Here is a 15,833-nt window from a genome sequence, read left to right on the forward strand (position 1 = left end):
CTTTGGTTTTTACGTGTACATGCGAGTCAATGTACAGTGCACGCAAAGCAAATCCCATCACCATATAACCCACTTACTGCACACCAACCAATTTTTGTAAACGCACATTCTTGGTATGCGCAGATCGCTCATGCAGATTGAATTTGTTTTGCACTACTCAGTTGTTCCACAAGTTGGCAACACTGGCCCGGACCGATATTTGACAGTAGAAAATGGAATTAAAGAGACAGAACAAAAAAATAAAATAAAATACCGCAACAATAGACATGCATTGACAAGCGCTTGGGTGAGAGAGTTATTAGATTCTATGTTTATATTAGTTAAAAAGAGTACAAAGATATTTTTATCAGTAATAACTTCTAGAGAGAAATAGCATGGACACTGGATCATTCAACTGTACGCATACGCTAGTGTATGTATACAAAACTGAAGTATACTTTGGGCCTAAGACTGAATGATATTCATGTTCACATTAAAACAGTCCAGTAAGTTTGAGTAATAACAAAGATATAAGAAATGCTAACTAACAAAAATTCCAACTCAAGACATGCATCTTAAAATGCAAATGTTGGTAACAAACCAATAAGGTTTCATTAGTTAACTAACATTAACTTAACTGTAAATAAAAATTGAATATTTCATAAGAATTATATAAATTATTTAACTGTACACTGCACTGAAGCCATTTAAACGTCTGTGACAACAGGTTTACAAACAATTCTCATTACGATTCCTGTAAAATGATGTAAATATCGGCCCACAAAAATGATGGCAATTATGCAGAGATGGGGTTTGCTGCATTTACTGTAAACCGAGCTGCTCTGAGACACTGAAAACGTGAGATGCTCATGTGTCATGTGTTTCACCCTTAAACGCAGCACAACAGACTATATATTTATTTATTTAAAATACACAGTGTGGTGAGTGTCAAGTCACTTTCAGAGAGAAGAAAGAGTAAGAACTTGTAGCTAGCATTGGTCTATCAATACTGTGGGAAAATGAGTATTCAAACATTTCTCGATTAAAAAAAAAATCTTTATTTTTGACAACACTGCTTCTGAGTGACTCATCTTTTTAGTAGAAAAAAAACAGGTTAGCAGACAGGCACTTACCCTGGGACTACTTAGAGGACTAGACGAGAGGCCCGTTGATGCTCCACTTACAGATCGAGATCTATACAGGAGTGTGGCATTCGAGAGTCAGCAGGGCTAAATCAATATTTACAAAGTTCCATATATGCAGGAAAATGTGTTTATGACTGCATGTGTACCTCTGGCTGTGCGAGGTGTCCAGTGCTCTGCGTGGGGGTGTGGGAGAGCCCTGCTCCGTCACACTCAGCACCTCCAGACTCTTCCTCTCTGGCCGGCAGCGGCCGTGACGGGTCAACATCGGTGAGTCTACACGCTTCCGTGGAGGGTCTATAATATAGATGTGCAAAACACAGAGTATGTGCATGTAGATCAAACAGTAGAGTATAGCAACACTTGTGAGTTCAGTTACCAGGGAGTATATAACTGATAAAATCTAAAGACATTTAAATAAAATAAAGGTTCAAAAAGGGGGGTTTGGCAGCGAATGCCATAGAAGAACCATTATTGGATCCACAAAAAACCTTTTTAGTAAACAGATTTTAAAAGAACCATGTTTTTCATAGTGTGAAGAATATTTACAAAATTTGAAAAACTTTTTTCCACTATAAAGAACCTTTAGTGGAACGGAAAGATTCCCTGAATGTTAAAAGCTGTTTATGGAATTATAGATTAAAAAAAACGACCAAATTAATGAAATGCACTGTATTTTCCTGAAAAAGTCACAGCAGATCAAAACTGCACTGTTGAGAGAAAAAACACCTAACTCACTCCACAAAAATTTAAGAAGAAGAAGAAGAAGAATGAAAAATGTTATTATAAAATGTTTGGTTGGCTGCATTTTAGTTTGATGATGATTATGCTGAAATGTCAAGTTAGCAATGCTAGAAATAATATGTTTGGACTGTGTGCACTTTGCATTCTTTATGTTAAAGAGATAAGCCACCCAAAAAAAGAAAAATCATTTACTCATCCTCATATTATTCCAAATCTGTATAATTGACATTTTTGTACAGAACACAAAATAAGGTATTTTAAAGAAGTTAATAACTTCACAGTTTCAGTCACTATGGACTTCCATTGTATTTTGTCCATATGATAAAAGTTAAAAAACTACAACTGCTCTTTGTTTGATCTTCTTTCAGGTTTTAGAAACAAATGAAATGCATACAAGTTTGGAACAACACAGTAGTGAGTAAATGATGGCATTATTTGTATTTTTGGATTATCTATCCCTGTAATTGTATTATATAAGTAAAAGCACATTTCACAAAGTAACTTTATTCCAGAAAATCCAATAATTTGCTTTGGATAAAAGCGTCTGCCAAATGTCTAAATGTAATACATACGGGCCACACAGTTCAATATTAGTAACAGTAATTTAAAATTCTTCTTCTACTAATTTGTAGACCAAGAGAGTGGCTGAAGATGTAGATTTAACTGTGTTAAATAAAACACTCCAGAGAAAAAGACACACACCAATGTCATTTCGTGGAGGAAGATCCTCATCCTCATGGCTAGGATAGCGCTCTTTACGGTCTAACAGGAGAAAGTAGATCATCTTCTCTTGGTTATCTCTAAGGAAAAGAGTGAGAGAAAGAAGAGAGTATAACAATGTTAACCCGAAGCCTATTGTATCATATTTAATATACACATTTCTAAGGCATAGAAATGTTCAATGAGTAAAACTTTGCTTAGAATTGTACACAAAGAAAAGCCGTCTGCTGTCTGATTGATAGATCATACTTTTATGGCAAGGAAAAGGCCTTTTAGTATAAAGCCCCGTTCACACCAAGAACGATAACTATAAAGATAACTATAAAGATAACGATATTAGCGTCCACACCAGCGAACGATATCGTCTGTTTATTCTGAGTTTATATCTTAAAGCGTCTGCCGCTTTAAATCCTCGAGCTCATTACAGCAGGATGGATTCTGATTGGATGTCAATGTTTATATCGTTCATCAGCTGGAAAAAAATCGTTCTGAAAATGATTCCAACGATACCGTTTCACTGTGCCTTTATCGTTATAGTTGTAGTGTGGACTCTGCTATTCTTTAATATTGAGAACGATTTTTAGAACTATATCTTTATCGTTATCTTTATACTTATCGTGCTTGGTGTGAACGGGCCTTAATTGTTAAAACACTGGCATCAGAGCTTTTTGATGTGAAATCTTTAAATTGTTATAAGGTTAACATAAGAATATTTTTTATATATTTTAATAATATAAAAAAAAATAACACCTGGACTGAAGCAATTTAGGATTACTTGTTATCCAAACATAATGTTTCAGAAAAATTTAAATTATGTTCAAATATCAGTAGCAAATATGATCTATCAGGTTTTTGTTTATTTGTTCGCCTCTCAATCATCGCTGTATTGTTTTGCATTATATGCTTTGTCCCCACAATAAAATTCAGCATAAAACTAAGCATCATCTACTAAAACACATTATTGGATTTCATTCAATTGCATACTTTGGATCAGTTTGGGCCTCTAAATAAAATATAGGTGGTTGTTTTTCCTCTTTTAGTATAAGCTCCATTCTCCTATATCATATTTGTGCCATCAATAACATATATACTTGTTTTGTTGTTGTTTTTAGATTTCGATAAGGTTCGATACACTGTTAAATTTTTTTTTTATGATTTTCCTGACTATTATTTAATATGTAAGCCTTTACATTGTCAAAGATTACCCTACTTTTTTTTACATTTTCTGAATAAAAATGCTGCAAAAGTGCTGATGTTACACTCACTCTTCACACTGCAGGTCTTGGGCCAGTTTAACCCGGTCCCTGAAACAGCCCAGAGAATACATGCTGTCCAGCACATCTGGGTCCAGCTCTGTCAGAGACATGATCCGTCCCATGCTCACGCGCCTCGGGGGCGGCAGCTCCAGACACGGCTCATTGCGTCCAGCTCTTCATCACACACAAACAAACACACATATGAACTTGAGCTGCTTGCACAAATCATCTGTGATTTTGCCTGTTCTAAAACACACAAGCTAAAATCATTTCATAACAATATAAATACAGATCTATTTTTGAAATGCAGCCATAAACACACATAATATGCTCTTACTCAAACTCTGTAGATTGACTACAGTGATAGCGAGAATACAAATAATCAATATAAACAACCAGTACTTACTGATACCAAGCGTGTTTCTGGATGGCCTCTAGCTGCAGAAGGACAACAGACGGTGTGATTAGTAGAGTCTGTTCACAAGCAGGTGGCGCTATAATGCTATAAGATTAGTGATGGGATAAATCAAGCTTTTCGCAATTCTGAATCAGCTGAACCGACTGATCAAAATGCTGATCAAAGCAGTGTAAATGCAGCAAGACCTCAGATCAAGCATGCATGCAGACACCTGTTACAAACCAATTAAATTTTATTTACAAATCATTACAATGAATGGTATTAATGATTTGTAGATTTGTAGATTAAGTGATTTTTTTGTAATTTGTGTTCTTTTTATTAATTTGTTGTTCTTGTTTTTTTGTTTTAATGCAGAACTGCAACAAAATAGTTAACTATCACTAAGTCTTTTTGATATTATACAATCATTTTTATAAAAATTCATTAAATTAATAATGAAACTGACCCGAGATCAGTTAAAACCACATATTAGTCACTGGTCTGTGAGTTCACCAGATCAACGCCTCCTAGCAGCAAACCATTTGAATTAAAAAAATGTTGCAACAAGTGTTCAACACATGATGTAATGAAGCTTTGTGACTTGGCCAGTTTTATTCGCACTCCAAAACACTGATTCAAAAACAATTAACTTAGTATTTATCAAAGAACCCGGAACAAAATGTATCATGGTCAACTTGTTTCAATACTGATAATCAGAAATCTTTCTTGAGCAGCAAATCATCATATTAGAATGATTTCTGAAGGATCATGTGACACTGTGTGGTGTAGATGGTTTCAAAAGTAATAAATATAGACCTAAAATAAATCCATCCATAAAACTTCTATCAAGTTAATTAAACTTGGACATGTTTACAGCTATCGAACCACCACAGTATGCTGAATGCTTAATCACAGTACTCCCTCACCGTGACTCTTTTTTCAGGGTTGACCTCGATCATGCCCCGCAGCAGAGCCTGGCACTCGGGTGGGATGAAATGGGGCATGTGGAACACTCCACTCTTTACCTTTTCCAGCAGCTGCCGCAGGTTATCGTGGTCGAAGGGTAGCGCGCCCTGAGGACAGCGGACAGAAATTCCCAGATACAAAGACATGGATGGTAATGACAAGCAAGGTGTGTTTCAGTTATTTGCATAACAACCTGTGAGCTAAAAATTAGTAATAAGTGGGGGAAAGTATAATGCTCTCTGACAAGTTGAGAGAATTTTTTTCTCACCACTAGCAGAGCGAAGAGAATGACTCCACAGCTCCATACATCAGCCCGTCGACCATCATATTTCTCACCCTACAGTAGAAGCCAAAGGTAGCAATATGGTCAGGGGTTCACCTTCAAACAGAATGATGCTCTAAAACATAGAGGTTACTTTTTGGACCTACCCTGATAACCTCTGGACATGCATAATGAGGAGATCTGCAAATAGTTTGGGAAAACAGAGTATGGAAGGGTGTGAGAGAGCATGGTTTGTTTAAAATAACATAGCTGTTTCAATTACAAACAATTCTGTGGCATTTATTTAAATTTGGGTATATCAAGTTTAGGCGAAAATACAAAAACATTCCCCTGGGCTTAAGAGGTTAAATGAAACTAAAAATATAATTAAGCAATAAGGAATAGGAAGTTGTAGTAAGCTGTGCTTAACTGTGTTGGCTTGACAAGCCAGTATACTGATCTACAATTCTACAATTCTTTCTCTTCGGAGAATAAATTACTAAAAATTAATGCAACCAAGAGCTTTCAAACCGGGCACAGACCTTTAGGCTGTTCCGACTCATGTGCTTTAACATGCTATCAACATGCTAAAATTGTTAGGACAAGCGTAATCACGCTAGAATGTAATACAATGCTAAAATGTGGCTCAGTGGTAGATCATTACGTTAGCAGTGCAAAAGGTTGTGGGTTTGATTCCCAGGGAACTCGTTAGGTAAAAAATGTTAGACTGAATGCACTGTAAGTCACTTTGGATATAAGCGTCTGCTAAATACATAAATTAAATTAAAAAATTTTAAATGTAAAACATGCTAGCAGCACTAAAACATGTTAAGGTACACTAAAACTCGCTAGAGTAAGTGCTAAAACATTCACGTGTTAAAACATGCTAGAAAAATGCTAGAAATATACTAAATCATGCTAGCCTCATGCTAAAAATTTGAACAGCACTTAACAAAATGTTAAAACAGACAATGTGATAAAACTTTTTAGAACATGTTACAATACAACCCATTAGATGAATAAACATGGTCGCAATTAAAAAAAAAACATAATGAAAACATGATGGTAACATGTTAAAACTGGTAAGCATGTTAAAAATGTTAGCAATGCGTAATACAATGTGAAAACCTATGAGCACAGTGCTAAAACATGGTAGGAAATGTTAAAACCTGTTAGTTAAATGTTAAAGCATACTAGCAACAAGCCAAAATGTACTAGCAATGTGATGAAACATGGTAGCAATATATAAAAACATGCTAAAAACATGCTAGAAACATGTTAACTGGCTAGCTTCTTGTTAAAAATGTTAGCAATGCGTAATACAATGTGAAAACCTATGAGCACAGTGCTAAAACATGGTAGGAAATGTTAAAACCTGTTAGTTAAATGTTAAAGCATACTAGCAACAAGCCAAAATGTACTAGCAATGTGATGAAACATGGTAGCAATATATAAAAACATGCTAAAAACATGCTAGCAACATGTTAACTGGCTAGCTTCTTGTTAAAAATGTTAGCAATGTCTAATACAATGTGAAAACATGCAAGCACAGTTTTAAAACATGTTAGGACATACAAAACCTACTAGCTAAGTGCTAAACCATGCTAGCAACAATATAAAATTTGCTAGAAAAGAGATGAAACATGGTAGAAACATGCTAGCAACAACCTAGATCATGATAAAAAATATCTAAGAAAATGGTAAAACTAAAGTAATAAACATGCCACAACATGTTATAATGTGCTAGCAAAATTCTTAAGCCTGCTAGCTCAGTATTAAATCATTTTGAAAGTGATAAAACCTGCTAGCAACAAACTAAAATGTCCCAGCTGGCAGCAACGTGATGAAACATGGTAGCAATATATAAAATCATGCTAAAAACATGCTAGCAACATAGTAAAACATGCTAGCTTCATACTAAATGTTAACAACACCTAAATGTTAAGACTTACAAGGTGACAAAACAAGCTTAAATCAATGTTGTAATATTCTAGTGACATGAAAAAACATGTCAACAATGTACTAAAACATGCTAGGAATATTTCAAATTAACATGAACCAAATGCTAAAATAATCTAGCAGTGCTAAAACATAGTGGGTACAGTAAAATGTGTGGCTTTAGTGTTCAAATACTATGTATTGTGTCCTTTAACACAGCTGGAAAACTGTTTTGATCAATAATCATGAACTATCAAAATGATCAATTTCTTATTGCAATGCATGCATCTTAAAGTTTAATAAAGCAAGCTAACAGCATTATAAACCACACGCATACACAATACTCACCCACAGCTTGTCTCTAGCATACTGTCTCCCACCTGTAGTGAGGCCATGCCAAAGTCTGCAATCCTGATATTGTTCCTCTCATCCAGCAGGAGGTTTTCTGGCTTCAGGTCTCTATGACTACAAGAGCACAGAGGACAACCGGCTCTGAACACGGTGTTCACCAACAGCCCTCCACAGAGAGACACACTTTGGAAGATGTCCAGCGTCAAAACATTAATACTTCACTCATCCTTGTCTTTGACATTTTTAAACACTTGTATCTGCCCAGTTTAGATATTAGAGCTAGAACCACCACATATTAAAATACGAGGGACATACCATGTTAAAAACAGTAATCAATAAGAGTGTCTATAGGCTTTGTCACTAAAAGATCCCATTAAGGGAATTGTTTTCCTTTCCTGAAATATAAGATGCAGTGTTATTTTAGTGTCATTGATACACTATTATAGTTTATTTTTATTATTTTAAATTACATTTTATTTTTTCACTTATTTATTTTTTCATTATTTATTTTTCACTTTAATTTTAGTTCGTTTTCGTACATAAGCTGTGTTTTTTTATACTTATTATATATATTTTTATATATATGTCTATAGTTGTTATTGTTTATTTATTTATGTTTTAGTATTTTAGTCAATTGTGAAAATGAAAAATGGAAAAAATGAGAAATGCTGTTTTGGCATCTAGCTGAAATAAAATAAGTTTTATTTTTATATATTTTAGATTAACATTTATTTTATTTCAAGTAACAATGTTTTTATAGTATAAGTCTTATTCGTTATTCGTTATTATTTTAGTTTAGTTATGTTGAAGGTGCAACATAAATCTGTGAAAAAAAAATGAAATAAAAGGTTTTTCAAAAATCAAGTAAAAACAGTTTATGGGAAAATGACTCCAAGGATGGGGCAAAACACCATATGCAAATAGTATTTTGTTACCATATTCAAATATAATTGAACATCTATTCAAAATAGCCACCAGCAAATGCTGTACTAATATTATTTTTGTTTTTAGAATAATATGATCTACAGTATGAGTTACAGTGTGAGTATAGCATATTTCATAAATAAATCTCATTTGTGATGCGGTCAGTGTGGGACCACTTTGCACATACTTTGATTTTAATAATCTTTAACCAAACTGAAAATCATAAAGCTTCTCAAAAAAAATATGTGAGCTTGCAAAACATTACCCCAAGGACTTGTTCTTTTTTGTAATTTATATTATTATATTAAGAATTGTGTTTGTGTGTGTGTGTGTAAGTCTTACCATATAGAGTGACTATGACAGAAGTCCAAAGCAGATATGATTTGTCTGAAGAACTTCCGTGCCTCTTTAGGCGTCAGTCTGCCTTTCTTCACCAAATAGTCAAACAGCTCTCCTCCTGAAACATGCTCCAGTACCAAATATCTGTATGAACGGAGCCAGAGAACAAGTGGAACAAAGGTTTTAAGAAGGGACAAAGGCCAAGTAGGAAGAACAATGTGTTGAAAAAGCGTATAAGAAAGCATGTAAAAGTGTAACTCACAGGTATTTGTTATTCTCATAAACATCATGGAGTTTCAACACATGTGGATGTTCAATCAGTTTTAAAATAGCAATTTCTCTCTCCACCTGGTTGAATGAGAAGAAGAAAAGATCATTTATATATTATCTATTTATTATCTTTATAACTAGCAAATGCATGATGCACAATAACGTTTTAAATTAGAGAGAACATTACAAAAGTACCACAGTATTCCAGGTTTTTTTTTTTTTTTTTGCCTGGGAATGCCATGTAAATATCATAGTACATGAATACGACAGGGTTATTAAAATTAATTAAAACCATAAAAATAAATAAATAAGTAAATAAACATTTTGTTACTTAAAAAGTCAAATGAAATTAAAAAAATGTTTAATTGTATTTAAATTTGAAATATATCATTTTAATTTAGTTAACTAGATGTACAATAACTAAAACTGAAATAAATATTATAAAGACAAAACTAAAAAAACTAATACAAATGGCAAAAAAACTAACAAATAAATGACTAAAGTTAAAATTAAAACACATAATTAAAACAGAAAATACATATATAAAAAAATATTCAAAATATGAATACAACCTATAATAGTATCTCAGTGATACTTAAATAACATGGTAATCATGTGGTACTGTATAGTATCTGATACCATAACTGTACCACAGTGATACATAACACTTTTAACAGGTATAATATTATAATTTAATTTATAGATTTAATATACATTTTAATTATTATTAGTGATATATAATTATATTATATATAATATACATTTTAGTTTTTATTACTGCAAGACTTTACAAAAACTATAGCAATGGAAAAAATATATATATTTCTTTACCTTCATCAACACAGATTCGGAAAGTTTTTCTCTGTTGACTATTTTGATGGCTACTTTTTGACCAGTGATGCAGTGAATCCCGAGCTTCACCAGACCTATTGACATCACAGACAATTCATCAGTGACGAACGCTTTGAAAAGATTAGAAATGTCAGACAATTTAATATATAAACAACATGTCCTTACCTGTCTGGCCTTTCCCGAGAGTCTTCTCTAGTCTATACGGCCCCACATACTGAGCTGCCTGGGTCACTGACAGTTCCTTAGACATAGTGGCAGCCTGGCTCCTGTTAAACCTGCTACTGCATGCAATATTTTCACAGCGTACCGTTTCTGAGTTGAGTTTTTCTAAAATAGTCTCCCAAGGGTCTGCAACAACCCAGGAATATATCCATGCTGAGCTCGGGGTTCCCTAGAATCTGTCATCTGGGCCTGTGTATTGTTTCAAATCTATTTGAGCCTAATTCATAGCTTTACCAATTAAAGTAACCCTTCTTAATCTATCAGACTTTTTGTTCCCAGTACATGTCATTACAGAAAGCCAGGTCCAGTTACTAAGCTCCTGTTTCTAGATGCATCTACCAGCTGGCCATCACCTCATGACAAAAACACCATTTAGAAACTCCTCCTAACTGTGAAATATTAGTGAACAAGAGCCTTCAGTACACTCGTGCAAGGCCTAGAGGAGCCAGAATAAAGGAGCCAGAATCTTACAGTTGAATAATAAACAAACAAACAGGTAAATCTATTCCCGTTTCACATTCAGCAAGACAAGCTAAAAGAGTAGTCCGATGGCGTATGTGACTGTAAGGAGATCCAGGTCGCTCTGCGTCCTCTCGCATCACTGCAGCGGATCTGGCAGATCTGTTTCATCTCTGCTGCTGATGCTGATGCTGAGCTCCATCCTGCCGCACGGACCGCAGCATCCTCATCCTTCGCGTATCCGCCGTGTGTCCTCTCTCGCCGGTCGCGCGCACGCACGCTCGCATCCGCCGGACACTTTTGAGGAAGATGTTTTTGATGGTGACTGATAAGTTGCGCACTGATCGCTGAAATTTTGCCTGTCTTGACGGTTTATTTGCGTTATTTTCTCCGTTCTGGTTCCTCGCATCAACATCCGGGTCCCACACCCTCCTCCTCCTCCTCATCATCATCAACCCTCCCTCACAAACACACTTACACTGCACCTCGCGCCACAGATCTGTCCCTCACAGACAGAAGAGTAAAATACAGTCATGTGTATAGGGCACTGAATGAAAAGCATCTTCAAGTACCAACTACACAGAACTCGGGAATAAATAAACAAATAAACAAATAAAAAATAAAACACCATGTGTATTCAAATTGTTTAGGTCATGGGAATTTATTTTATTTTATTTTAGTTTTTTTTTTTTTTTTTTTTTTTGCTTTAAGCATTCATGTCTTTCGGTCAACATTTTTTTTTTTATAAAATAAAATAAAATATCTAAATAAAAATGTAAATAAAAAACAAAATCAACGTTTTAATACTTGACGAGTTCAACGAAGTCTTAATGATTCAGACAGGCTCGAATGAGTTTATCGTTTTTATTTGTATCTTATTATTATTATTTTTATTGTATATTGTTGCTGTTGTTTTATGTCATTGTGCTTATTTTCTGTCACAATCGTGATACAAATGGTTTGATTGTGCAAATATTTGTATATGAATATGTTTTTATAATAACAATATTAATAATAATTCTTATTATTAATAATTTACATCATTGTGCATATAACCCCCAATAAATCAATTCTGTAAACCCTTTTCTAATCTTACATAGGCCCTAACTAGCAATACTATAAACCGTACATGACAACTGCATGATTAATATGTGATGAAAAGTAAGAAAATTTCTTCAATAGATGGTGCTGGCTGTCAGTTGATGTGTCTACAGGCCCACTTTCAGGAAACCACATGAGCAGCGCTGCCAATGTGCTTGGCATAAGTTAGCAATGCAGACCACTGCAGTTAAAGGTCAATCAATCAATCATTGCATGCAATTAATTATTATGAAGCTATTTAGTGTCAGTTATTTAGTGAAAACATAAGCTGCCTCTTAATTGTCATGGTTATTGATTTATTGAAAAACAAACGAAATGCACTGTTTAATTACAGTGTGAAATCTGGAAAACAATAATAATAAAAATAATAATAATAAAACGTTTTCTTATTTCTTCCACTGCTACAAATAACATGAGGTAAACCAACAGAGACTTCCCAGGATCAAAATAAACAATTCCACTGCTCTCCAGCTCTTGCACCCCTTTCACTGTCCTCAGAATGGTTTAGTCCAGTGCAAGTGAGGGAATGCAAGGGCACTGGAGGACCAAGAAAGGAAGGACCTAAGTTAAAAATAGCAAAAGAAAACCAGATCAAAATCAAAATCAATAAATCAATGCATTCAAACATTCCAGACAGAATATAAATGTGCACACAATCATCACAATACTATTGTAATGAAACGCTCTGTGCTACATTAAACTGCAGATACATTTCAAACAGAATAAAAGTCACAATGAAAAAGCATAACAAATTAAGGAAGAAATCAGGAAGAACAGTATTTGATATTTACATGTAAATCCATGTTCCCTCACGTGGCTGCCATGGTCCCCTTCATACAGGCCTCAAAAGCTTCCAGCAGCTCCTTACAGCCCTCTGCACCCTTCCCCTGAACACTGGACACATAAACAATGTGTTTAGTGCTATCAGTGATATGTAGTGTACACCTATGACAATATGACAATATGATTCTGTGCTGTGCAGTGTGACTGTGCATTGATTTTTGGATGACTGATCTCATGTCAGGATCAAAGGGGACACATTCTTTGGAGTCAAAGGGTGTTGTTACGTCATCACATGAAAGAGCCTTCAGATTCATGCTTTTTTTAAGATATAAGTTGTTGGCATTAAATACTTTATATATAGACCTCATTATAGGAATATTTAACCCCAAAATCTGAGTTGTAAAAAATGTGCTCATCCTCAGGTCATTCAAGATGTAGATGAGTTTGTTTCATAATCTGAACAGAATTGATGAAAAAAGGCATTATTTGTTCACCACATGAATGCTGCTAAAAACCAAGCCACTTACATGGTACCTAAAACCCAGGATTGGTGCAAACTAACCTGAAACTTACCTGGCTAGCCAGCTAAACCGGCTTCATGGTACAGGCCCCAGATTTGCACATGACAGCAACGATTACCTTCATAAATAACACAGACAGTGCAATACAGACGATGTAATGTGAGCACACCTCTCCTCGCCTTTCCATGTGTGAGTCTATTTGAAACCAGGCTATATTTAAATCACACATATACATTGCTAAAGTTGCTAAATATAAATTGCAATTGGCATATTGCTCTGAATGTTGCATACAAATATGAGATGTTTAATTATATTTGGATTTGTATGCATTCATGCATATTCATGCTGAAAAACTCAAGCCTCTGTTTTATTTTTTTTTAATCTCAAATGTACTCTGAATGATTATTTAATGAATTTAACGCAATACTCTGTTTCTGACAAATGCTGGTTTTTTTTTCTGTGTAAGCGACCAACCCAGAAGTGATGCACTGCAAATGATAACCACTCATTTACAATGAGCACTCTTGACTAAATCAATTGAGAGACATAGTAGATAGCACTTCTCTTATAAATGGTACAACTTGTGCAACTCACCGGAAAGTTCAAATTATTATGTCATTGAGTGAGCGCATTGACCTCTGACCTTTTAACCTAGAAACAGAGCATTTTGCTTTGTTCACAATTATAAATGGAGGTTAATCATTTATGCGTAAAAGCCTACAATGCTGAAAAAAGACGGGAACTATTATAATATGTATCTCCAAAGCTCTGTCGATATCAAACACAAGCACAAAGGGGAATTAGTGCTCCTGCCACATGCTTTAACTTAGTAACATGATGGCTAACATGGATAATTTTCCACCTGCATCATCACTTCCCAAACCTGCTCCCCCCGGCACCATGTGCTCAATCTTGTCGTTCAGTATCCAACACATATTTTAACTAGCCTTTCAAATAGTTTCATTCACAAACCACTTCTCATAACCTATATACTACACATAGAGGTGTTATATGATAGTGTATAACTAAAAACACATTCATGCTGATCTATAAAGCATGTAAGTTTATTTTTTTCCCTTTAAAAAAAAAAAGCACCAGATTTTTAAAGTATTCAAAATTCAATGTTGCATTAATGTACTATATCCTTACTGAAATATGACTCACCATTTGTCCAGCTCATCTTTGGGAGCCTTGCACTGAGCAGGAACTTCTTCTGGCATTTTTCTTTGTTCGTGTGACACAATGTCAGTGAGCTGAAAAGAGCCTTTAAAGAAGTACAGGGTGAACAACTAATATATATAGGATTACTTCCCAGTCTGTGCAGGAAGGAGGAGGAAGAGAGGGAGGAGAAACAGGTTCCAGAAAGTGTCAGAGGGCAAGAATCATATAGTAAAGGTGACCTGGGAAAAATTAGAATAGAACAGAATGTACCTTTTTTTTAATGCCACATACAGCGGTGCATACTCTCTCTCTCTCTCTCTCTCTCTCTCTGTGTATTTTCCATATTCCATATAATTTCCATATCCTTTTTAATCTTACATTTTATTGTTAACAGGATGGTGAATATATGGCAGCATTTTCATTTATTAAAGTCCCTTGTTTATTATAAAGTCCCTTTATTTTTGACTTCATCGAATATAAGGCATGGACAGACCACAATCAAACACTAGATGGCGCAGCTTTACAAGAGCCAGTAGGAACAAGCGCAAACTACAAAATAAAGCAAAATATCTCAGATATATATAACCCGGTTTTATACAGTCTATGGATATAACACACACACAACTTTATTTCTACCTTTTGAAATTTTTATTATTATTATTATTGATTATCCTAATGAAACCCCTGGCTGTATCTATACTTCTTGAAAACATAAATAAATAATTGTTTTCTTTTATATATATATATATATATATATATATATATATATATATATATATATATATATATATATATATATAGACATTAATGGGTTTTAAAATTAGTAATACTGTATAATAAACTAATGCCAGTGCCTAGGAATAAGAAAAATAAGCTTTTTTATAATTTTGCAATTATATATAAGAACAAGAAAGGATAATTCAAAATAATATTTAAATCGTTAACTTGTTTGTCAATTAAAATATTTATTCGAATACTTTTCTTTTGGAACTACGGCTGAGCTTGGCGAAAAGATTGTTTACCTCATGTTTTTCCTAAACACAATCCGCGTTAACGTCAGTGTGTTCGCGGCTCCCTCTAGCGGCGCGCGTGAGCATGTCTCCCGCCTACAGGCTCGCTGCAGCTGTATTTGTCAGAGGCTCAAATCCAAGGGAGACGAACGAGGCGCCATCTTTTGTGCGTTTCTCCCTGCAACGATGAGAAATTGATCTCGAAACCGGTGGCCCATGCCACCTCAAATCTGTAAATAAAGGCGTATATGAAAAGACCTCGTATCTGAGCAAAACATCGATCCATAATATACAGAAAAAATATACATTTTGCTATCTATAATCCACTGAAGGGGACAGAAGCGGCGAGGTGTTGTCTAGTATCGCCCATTTCGTGATTCCGGAGCCGATAGCGAAAAGGGTTCCTGAAACCGGGGTGTTTTTCACGAAGCGGACG

General features: G+C 34.7%; 1 protein-coding gene and 1 long non-coding RNA gene across 2 annotated transcripts; both read right to left on the minus strand.

Annotated features, from left to right (window-relative positions):
• Nucleotides 1-778: 778 nt before the first annotated feature.
• Nucleotides 779-11,283, minus strand: brsk1a (BR serine/threonine kinase 1a). The gene is made up of 13 exons (XM_059530433.1): nt 10,306-11,283; nt 10,120-10,214; nt 9,281-9,366; nt 9,022-9,162; nt 7,753-7,869; nt 5,634-5,667; nt 5,473-5,541; nt 5,165-5,311; nt 4,248-4,279; nt 3,851-4,015; nt 2,568-2,665; nt 1,271-1,418; nt 779-1,173 (listed from the first exon to the last, which is right to left on the minus strand). Exons 1-13 carry the CDS (start codon nt 10,388-10,390, stop codon nt 969-971), a joined length of 1,422 nt encoding a protein of 473 aa, XP_059386416.1. The 5' UTR covers nt 10,391-11,283; the 3' UTR covers nt 779-968.
• Nucleotides 11,284-12,197: 914 nt separating this feature from the next.
• Nucleotides 12,198-15,832, minus strand: LOC132121231 (uncharacterized). The gene is made up of 5 exons (XR_009426255.1): nt 15,704-15,832; nt 15,410-15,627; nt 14,391-14,490; nt 12,714-12,816; nt 12,198-12,483 (listed from the first exon to the last, which is right to left on the minus strand). It is a non-coding gene; the product is annotated as an uncharacterized LOC132121231 (long non-coding RNA).
• Nucleotide 15,833: the final 1 nt, after the last annotated feature.

This window comes from Carassius carassius, chromosome 39 (assembly GCF_963082965.1).
Source record: "Carassius carassius chromosome 39, fCarCar2.1, whole genome shotgun sequence".
NCBI classification, from domain to species: domain Eukaryota; kingdom Metazoa; phylum Chordata; class Actinopteri; order Cypriniformes; family Cyprinidae; genus Carassius; species Carassius carassius.

Excerpts from the sequence above, each read along its gene's own strand:
- brsk1a (XM_059530433.1), bottom strand. The coding sequence starts at position 10,390 with ATGTCTAAGGAACTGTCAGTGACCCAGGCAGCTCAGTATGTGGGGCCG. Across the intron at positions 5,542-5,633 it reads CATGTCCAGAGGTTATCAGG|GGTGAGAAATATGATGGTCG; the intron begins GTAGGTCCAAAA and ends CTTCTACTGTAG. Across the intron at positions 2,666-3,850 it reads CAAGACCTGCAGTGTGAAGA|AGATAACCAAGAGAAGATGA; the intron begins GTGAGTGTAACA and ends TCTTTTCCTTAG.